The following is a 9668-nucleotide window of genomic DNA, read 5'->3' as shown; positions in this document are numbered from 1 at the left end:
CGCTCACCTGCAGCCGCGTGCGGCTCGTCCCCTCGAGCAGCATTATGATCTATCATAATATAGTTCCCTCAGTGTCCATCCATCCATCCATTTTATACCGCTTGTTCCCTTTCGGGGTCGCGGGTGACTGGAGCCTATCCCAGTGACTTCTGGGCCTTAGGCGGGGTACACCCTGGACAGTGGCCAACTTGTCGCAGGGTCAACACAGAGACATTACAGACAGTTCACTCTCACATTCACTCCTAGGGCCAATTTAGAGTCACCAATCTTACCTAACACATGCATGTGATTGGACGGTGGGAGGAGCCGGAGAACCCGGAGAGAACCCACGGTAACACGGGGAGAACATGCAAACTCCACCCATGTGATGTTGGTCTGATCTGGGAATGGAACCCCATGATCTCCTTCTTGGGAGGCAAGAGCGCTAACCGCCTTTGCCACCGTGCACCCCTCAGTGTACGGGACAAAATGAAGACGGAGAAAGACAGTTGGAGTCTCATAAGAAGACGGAAATCTACGGGAGACGAGAGATGATGTGATCAGAGCTAATAAACAAACACACGTGTGTGTTGTATCAGTCCACACGGGGGGAGTGGCATGAGCACGGGGGAGTGGCATGAGCACGGGGGAGTGGCATGAGCACGGGGGAGTGGCATGTGGGGAGTGGCATGAGCACGGGGGAGTGGCATGAGCACGGGGGAGTGGCATGAGCACGGGGGAGTGGCATGAGCACGGGGGCGTGGCATGTGCACGGGGGAGTGGCATGAGCACGGGGGAGTGGCATGAGCACGGGGGAGTGGCATGTGCACGGGGGAGTGGCATGAGCACGGGGGAGTGGCATGAGCACGGGGGAGTGGCATGAGCACGGGGGAGTGGCATGAGCACGGGGGAGTGGCATGAGCACAAGCGTTCATGTCATTACACTGAAACTCATAATGTGGTTCAAATGTCATAAAAGTCCATTTGACATAATATGTCTCTTTAAAGTCCAAAAGCAGAAAAACACATAAAGAGATAATTACGGGTCAGTTCATCTTTTGGTGTTTTTAACAGGGACAAAGTGTCGTCTGATAAAAGAAGAGATGATTTAGATTCAGCCACATCATTGTCCAGCCTCTGTTTGCTGTCTCCAGGCTTCAACAGTCCAGGGGTCAGAGGCTTCAACAGTCCAGGGGTCAGAGGCTTCACCAGTCCAGGGGTCAGAGGCTTCAACAGTCCAGGGGTCAGAGGCTTCAACAGTCCAGGGGTCAGGCTTCAACAGTCCAGGGGTCAGGCTTCAACATTCCAGGGGTCAGGCTTCAACAGTCCAGGGGTCAGAGGCTTCAACAGTCCAGGGGTCAGAGGCTTCAACAGTCCAAGGGTCAGAGGCTTCAACAGTCCAGGGGTCAGAGGCTTCAACAGTCCAAGGGTCAGAGGCTTCAACAGTCCAGGGGTCAGAGGCTTCAACAGTCCAGGGGTCAGAGGCTTCAACAGTCCAGGGGTCAGAGGCTTCAACAGTCCAGGGGTCAGAGGCTTCAACAGTCCAAGGGTCAGAGGCTTCAACAGTCCAGGGGTCAGAGGCTTCAACAGTCCAGGGGTCAGAGGCTTCAACAGTCCAGGGGTCAGAGGCTTCAACAGTCCAGGGGTCAGGCTTCTACAGTCCAGGGGTCAGAGGCTTCAACAGTCCAAGGGTCAGAGGCTTCAACAGTCCAGGGGTCAGAGGCTTCAACAGTCCAGGGGTCAGAGGCTTCAACAGTCCAGGGGTCAGAGGCTTCAACAGTCCAGGGGTCAGAGGCTTCAACAGTCCAAGGGTCAGAGGCTTCAACAGTCCAGGGGTCGGGCTTCAACAGTCCAGGGGTCAGAGGCTTCAACAGTCCAGGGGTCAGAGGCTTCAACAGTCCAGGGGTCAGAGGCTTCAACAGTCCAAGGGTCAGAGGCTTCAACAGTCCAGGGGTCAGAGGCTTCAACAGTCCAGGGGTCAGAGGCTTCAACAGTCCAGGGGTCAGAGGCTTCAACAGTCCAGGGGTCAGAGGCTTCAACAGTCCAAGGGTCAGAGGCTTCAACAGTCCAGGGGTCAGAGGCTTCAACAGTCCAGGGGTCAGAGGCTTCAACAGTCCAGGGGTCAGAGGCTTCAACAGTCCAGGGGTCAGAGGCTTCAACAGTCCAGGGGTCAGAGGCTTCAACAGTCCAGGGGTCAGAGGCTTCAACAGTCCAAGGGTCAGAGGCTTCAACAGTCCAGGGGTCGGGCTTCAACAGTCCAGGGGTCAGAGGCTTCAACAGTCCAAGGGTCAGAGGCTTCAACAGTCCAGGGGTCAGAGGCTTCAACAGTCCAAGGGTCAGAGGCTTCAACAGTCCAAGGGTCAGAGGCTTCAACAGTCCAGGGGTCAGAGGCTTCAACAGTCCAGGGGTCAGAGGCTTCAACAGTCCAGGGGTCAGAGGCTTCAACAGTCCAGGGGTCAGAGGCTTCAACAGTCCAGGGGTCAGAGGCTTCAACAGTCCAGGGGTCAGAGGCTTCAACAGTCCAGGGGTCAGAGGCTTCAACAGTCCAAGGGTCAGAGGCTTCAACAGTCCAGGGGTCGGGCTTCAACAGTCCAGGGGTCAGAGGCTTCAACAGTCCAAGGGTCAGAGGCTTCAACAGTCCAGGGGTCAGAGGCTTCAACAGTCCAGGGGTCAGAGGCTTCAACAGTCCAGGGGTCAGAGGCTTCAACAGTCCAAGGGTCAGAGGCTTCAACAGTCCAGGGGTCAGAGGCTTCAACAGTCCAGGGGTCAGAGGCTTCAACAGTCCAAGGGTCAGAGGCTTCAACAGTCCAGGGGTCAGAGGCTTCAACAGTCCAGGGGTCAGAGGCTTCAACAGTCCAAGGGTCAGAGGCTTCAACAGTCCAGGGGTCGGGCTTCAACAGTCCAGGGGTCAGAGGCTTCAACAGTCCAAGGGTCAGAGGCTTCAACAGTCCAGGGGTCAGAGGCTTCAACAGTCCAGGGGTCAGAGGCTTCAACAGTCCAGGGGTCAGAGGCTTCAACCCGATCGTGAGACTAAATCTCCAGATTTTAAGATATTTCAATGGACCTTTTGTACGTTGTTCTCCTTTATTTTGGTAGTGAAGGCGAGCGGGGGGGACATGCGGGGGGGACATGCGGGGGGGACATGCGGGGGGGACATGCGGGGGGGACATGCGGGGGGGACATGTGGGGGACACGGGCGCCGCCATGTTTGTTGTGATGATGCTGCGTGTTTCCCTCTCAGAATGCAACGCGTAAGTCAAATTTAAATGAAGCCACACCATGATGCAGAGCGTCATGAGCGATGGCGAGGGCAGTGACGCTCACAGAGACAAAACAACATGTTAAAGACATTATAGTTTCCTCCTGCAGGATGTGTGTAAGACAGAAGCAGGTGGAGGACTGAACATGAAGATGCACATGTGTTGTGCAGTGCGTTATTTGTCCTTTGGGATGAAAGATATATATAAAAATATTCTACACGGCGCTTTAGGAAAGAACGGTCGGTGAGTCGGCGAAATATTTGAAAAATAAAAGAATTTGGCGTTTTTTAAACAAAATGCTAGTTTTATAGATAGTTTTATACCGGGTGAGTCGGGTTACGGCAAAACAGACATATTATTTTTGCTCAGCCTCATGATAAAACACAACATTCCAAACCCTTATAGTAGTTTTCACCTAAAACCTTTGAGTTCAAACTACAACATATGGAAAGAGCCTAAATACGGTGTAAATGCGGTGTAAATATGGTGTAAATACGGTGTAAATATGGTGTAAATACGGTGTAAATACGGTGTAAATACGGTGTAAATATGGTGTAAATACGGTGTAAATACGGTGTAAATATGGTGTAAATACGGTGTAAATACGGTGTAAATACGGTGTAAATATGGTGTAAATGCGGTGTAAATACGGTGTAAATACGGTGTAAATACGGTGTAAATACGGTGTAAATACGGTGTAAATACGGTGTAAATACGGTGTAAATATGGTGTAAATACGGTGTAAATACGGTGTAAATATGGTGTAAATACGGTGTAAATATGGTGTAAATACGGTGTAAATACGGTGTAAATATGGTGTAAATATGGTGTAAATACGGTGTAAATACGGTGTAAATACGGTGTAAATATGGTGTAAATATGGTGTAAATACGGTGTAAATACGGTGTAAATATGGTGTAAATACGGTGTAAATATGGTGTAAATATGGTGTAAATACGGTGTAAATACGGTGTAAATATGGTGTAAATACGGTGTAAATACGGTGTAAATATGGTGTAAATACGGTGTAAATACGGTGTAAATACGGTGTAAATATGGTGTAAATACGGTGTAAATACGGTGTAAATACGGTGTAAATATGGTGTAAATACGGTGTAAATACGGTGTAAATACGGTGTAAATACGGTGTAAATATGGTGTAAATACGGTGTAAATATGGTGTAAATATGGTGTAAATACGGTGTAAATACGGTGTAAATACGGTGTAAATATGGTGTAAATATGGCCTAAACATGGAGGTCAAAGTGCATGTTTCATCTGGACCACAGTCATTACAAAGACCAAAGTGCAGCTCTGAACACGTCGTTTACACCGTTTTGAAGCTGGAATGTCAAAACAAGAAATACCTCATTGTCTTAAAGCGCCAGAGGCCCAGGCTCTCCACGACAACGCCGCGACAACGCCGCGACAACGCCACAGCAACGTGAACAAACATGACTCAAACACAGAATTGGATCGATCCTGAATTATTTTAGAAGTAGAAAAACTCAAGTTTTATTATTTCAGCCGTTTCTTTCATTTTTACTGTAATTCTCATAAAACGTAAAAGGATTTATTATATTTCATTGTCGCCTCATTTCAGTTTATTCTCAGTTACAGTTTCAGTTACATTGGGACGTCACAGAATTAACAAGACACAATTTGAGTTGCAAATAAAATAATCACATTTTTATTGTGGAATAAAATGATCCATTTCTTTGTATCAAAAGTTATTCTTTGTTTTATGATTTCTTTTCTTTTCGTCGGCTCAAGATGAAACTCATTAAAACAAACAGTTTGAACATTTGAGGATGTTTCATCTGAACGATGGAGCGGCTCCTCCATAAACACTGACGTAACCACGACGACGGGATGAGGTGGTTATATCAGAACTATGTCAGTTCAAATGAGTCTAAGGATTATTCTGAGAATAAACATGATGATTATTATTATTATTATTATATATATTATCATTATTATTATATAGAGCTATAAAGCAGAGGGGCCCCGAGCGTTCTCTGTGGCATCAGGATGAGCGTTCTAACAAGGTGATTATAGTCATAAAACACATTTATTTGAGTTAATAAATGTAAAAACAGATGATAAAATACTGAGATATATTTATTATTGGCCACAATATTGTTACTGACAAAAAATAATCCATATTAGACCATTTAAAGTATTGATTACACAGTATTTACAATAAGAAACATGAGGAGCTTTTACCTTTGGCTGGGGCGGCGTGGAGCAAAGGATTCTGGGAGGTGGAGTTCTCTCATGTTTCCTGTCGCCCTGGTTACAGTCGAGCTGGACGTGGCTCTCACACTCCAGGTGACACGTGTAACTGCAGTCTGCAACCAGAAGACACAAGAACAACCAACTATGTCATGATTTCATTCAAGAACAGGACAAAACAAAGCAGCAAATGGTTCAGTAAATGTTGAAAAAACGTGTGGTTTTCTGAAATATCGTCCGACTGGAGAAAACAAAGACGACACGCTGGAGCTGGTTTGTGATTGGACAGAACTGAATTACATCCTGTTTCCTGTTTCTCACTTTGTATCAGAGACGTTTCACCGCTGAAGGTCCAAAACTGTGAAGAATAACTGCCTAAAGGTCATTCAAGGTCAAACACTTCTGAAACTTTATTCTACAGAACCAAACATCAAACATCAAATAAAACATTCAGGCAACTAACCGTCAGTAATGATCATGTTTTATTAATGTTCTGTAATTATAATGCACATTAGTTTGTTTTGGTTTGCGGTGAATTGTAGTAAGTTACACATCAATGTAATCAAGTAAAAGAAATGCTGCTGTGACGGCTCCATCTAGTGGCAGAAGTTTGTGCTACACATTTACATAACAGACAGAACATATCTGGAGATTTAGCAGTTTAATGTTGAACAAATATTGCAATGGCGGGGGAGGACTGTCCCGACGGGGAGGACGAGGGAGGAGGACTGACCCGACGGGGAGGACGAGGGAGGAGGACTGTCCCGACGGGGAGGACGAGGGAGGAGGACTGACCCGACGGGGGAGGACTGTCCCGACGGGGAGGACGAGGGAGGAGGACTGTCCCGACGGGGAGGACGAGGGAGGAGGACTGACCCGACGGGGGAGGACTGTCCCGACGGGGAGGACGAGGGAGGAGGACTGACCCGACGGGGAGGACGAGGGAGGAGGACTGTCCCGACGGGGAGGACGAGGGAGGAGGACTGACCCGACGGGGGAGGACTGTCCCGACGGGGAGGACGAGGGAGGAGGACTGACCCGACGGGGAGGACGAGGGAGGAGGACTGACCCGACGGGGGAGGACTGTCCCGACGGGGAGGACGAGGGAGGAGGACTGTCCCGACGGGGAGGACGAGGGAGGAGGACTGTCCCGACGGGGAGGACGAGGGAGGAGGACTGACCCGACGGGGAGGACGAGGGAGGAGGACTGTCCCGACGGGGAGGACGAGGGAGGAGGACTGACCCGACGGGGAGGACGAGGGAGGAGGACTGACCCGACGGGGGAGGACTGTCCCGACGGGGAGGACGAGGGAGGAGGACTGACCCGACGGGGGAGGACTGTCCCGACGGAGAAGGACGAGGGAGGGGGACTGTCCCGACGGGGGAGGACGAGGGAGGAGGACTGTCCCGACGGGGAAGGACTGTCCCGACGGGGGAGGACTGTCCCGACGGGGGAGGACTGTCCCGACGGAGGACTGTCCCGACGGAGGACTGTCCCGACGGGGAGGACGAGGGAGGAGGACTGACCCGACGGGGGAGGACTGTCCCGACGGGGGAGGACGAGGGAGGAGGACTGACCCGACGGGGGAGGACTGTCCCGACGGGGAGGACGAGGGAGGAGGACTGACCCGACGGGGAGGACTGTCCCGACGGGGAGGACGAGGGAGGAGGACTGACCCGACGGGGGAGGACTGTCCCGACGGGGGAGGACGAGGGAGGAGGACTGACCCGACGGGGAGGACGAGGGAGGAGGACTGTCCCGACGGGGAGGACGAGGGAGGAGGACTGACCCGACGGGGAGGACTGTCCCGACGGGGAGGACTGACCCGACGGGGGAGGACTGTCCCGACGGGGGAGGACGAGGGAGGAGGACTGACCCGACGGGGGAGGACTGTCCCGACGGGGGAGGACTGTCCCGACGGGGGAGGACGAGGGAGGGGGACTGTCCCGACGGGGGAGGACGAGGGAGGAGGACTGTCCCGACGGGGGAGGACTGTCCCGACGGAGGAGGACGAGGGAGGGGGACTGTCCCGACGGGGGAGGACTGTCCTGACGGAGGAGGACGAGGGAGGGGGACTGTCCCGACGGGGAGGACGAGGGAGGAGGACTGACCCGACGGGGAGGACTGTCCCGACGGGGAGGACGAGGGAGGAGGACTGACCCGACGGGGGAGGACTGTCCCGACAGGGAGGACGAGGGAGGAGGACTGTCCCGACGGGGAGGACGAGGGAGGAGGACTGACCCGACGGGGGAGGACTGTCCCGACGGAGGAGGACGAGGGAGGGGGACTGTCCCGACGGGGGAGGACGAGGGAGGAGGACTGTCCCGACGGGGAAGGACTGTCCCGACGGAGGACTGTCCCGACGGAGGACTGTCCCGACGGGGAGGACGAGGGAGGAGGACTGATCCGACGGGGGAGGACTGTCCCGACGGGGGAGGACGAGGGAGGAGGACTGACCCGACGGGGGAGGACTGTCCCGACGGGGGAGGACGAGGGAGGAGGACTGACCCGACGGGGGAGGACTGTCCCGACGGGGAGGACGAGGGAGGAGGACTGACCCGACGGGGAGGACTGTCCCGACGGGGAGGACGAGGGAGGAGGACTGACCCGACGGGGGAGGACTGTCCCGACGGGGGAAGACGAGGGAGGAGGACTGACCCGACGGGGAGGACGAGGGAGGAGGACTGTCCCGACGGGGAGGACGAGGGAGGAGGACTGACCCGACGGGGAGGACTGTCCCGACGGGGAGGACTGACCCGACGGGGGAGGACTGTCCCGACGGGGGAGGACGAGGGAGGAGGACTGACCCGACGGGGAGGACGAGGGAGGAGGACTGTCCCGACGGGGAGGACGAGGGAGGAGGACTGACCCGACGGGGAGGACTGTCCCGACGGGGAGGACTGACCCGACGGGGGAGGACTGTCCCGACGGGGGAGGACTGTCCCGACGGGGGAGGACGAGGGAGGAGGACTGACCCGACGGGGAGGACGAGGGAGGAGGACTGACCCGACGGGGGAGGACTGTCCCGACGGGGGAGGACTGTCCCGACGGGGGAGGACGAGGGAGGGGGACTGTCCCGACGGGGGAGGACGAGGGAGGAGGACTGTCCCGACGGGGGAGGACTGTCCCGACGGAGGAGGACGAGGGAGGGGGACTGTCCCGACGGGGGAGGACTGTCCTGACGGAGGAGGACGAGGGAGGGGGACTGTCCCGACGGGGAGGACGAGGGAGGAGGACTGACCCGACGGGGAGGACTGTCCCGACGGGGAGGACGAGGGAGGAGGACTGACCCGACGGGGGAGGACTGTCCCGACGGGGGAGGACGAGGGAGGAGGACTGACCCGACGGGGAGGACTGTCCCGACGGGGAGGACGAGGGAGGAGGACTGACCCGACGGGGGAGGACTGTCCCGACGGGGGAGGACGAGGGAGGAGGACTGACCCGACGGGGGAGGACTGTCCCGACGGGGGAGGACGAGGGAGGAGGACTGTCCCGACACCTAAAGCAGGACTAGATCAGGATTAAACTGAGCTCAAACTGCACTCGGAGGCGGAGTTGTGTCTGGGCTCAGTCCACAGTGAGGGCTTCAGTGAGGTCAAAGGTCACTCACTCCTCCCTTCCTGCTCCTCCCAGAGCCGGTGACGTCGTGTTGACTTTGGTGTCGTCCTCGTGTTCTTTCTGTGACCTGAAAATGGGCCGGGATTTTGGAAGAAAAGGTCCTCGCTGCTTCACCTCAGGGCGCGATGCAGGACGGGGCGGGACGGGGCGGTGCAGGACGGGGCGGGCCAGGCGGGATGACCTTAGCAACGACAACCGAAAGAGCGAAACATGTCGGTCACTTTCTCTGTTTATGTCACTGAGAAAAGTCCAACTGCAGATTCTAAATGAACTTGACCTGAACCTGATGTTTTTATGTTAAAGGCGTATCAACGATTTTTCGGCGATTTGAGAACTCAGGTGGAAGTGCTCATGCCACTCCCCCGTGCACATGCCACTCCCCCGTGCACATGCCACTCCCCCGTGCACATGCCACTCCCCACATGCCACTCCCCCGTGCTCATGCCACTCCCCACATGCCACTCCCCCGTGCACATGCCACTCCCCCGTGCTCATGCCACTCCCCCGTGCTCATGCCACTCCCCCGTGCTCATGCCACTCCCCCGTGTGGACCGATACAACACACATGTGCGTTT

General features: G+C 54.8%; 1 protein-coding gene across 1 annotated transcript in view; it reads right to left on the bottom strand.

Annotated features, from left to right (window-relative positions):
* Positions 1-5440: 5440 nt before the first annotated feature.
* The window catches only part of LOC140371293 (uncharacterized), a gene marked incomplete at its 3' end in the record, with an annotated part of 63617 nt that continues 59389 nt past the window's right edge, over positions 5441-9668 (bottom strand). The window contains exon 2 of the mRNA XM_072458435.1: positions 5441-5590. Within this exon, the coding sequence (XP_072314536.1) occupies positions 5441-5590 (150 nt within the window). The remainder of the gene's footprint in view (positions 5591-9668) is intronic.

This window comes from Eucyclogobius newberryi, unplaced genomic scaffold (assembly GCF_026437365.1).
Source record: "Eucyclogobius newberryi isolate DKJ021-1_F unplaced genomic scaffold, fEucNew1.0.hap1 SCAF_212, whole genome shotgun sequence".
In the NCBI taxonomy this organism is placed as follows: domain Eukaryota; kingdom Metazoa; phylum Chordata; class Actinopteri; order Gobiiformes; family Gobiidae; genus Eucyclogobius; species Eucyclogobius newberryi.
The sequence above is the reverse complement of the archived record's forward strand: the minus strand, read 5'-3'. Positions and strand labels throughout refer to the sequence as shown.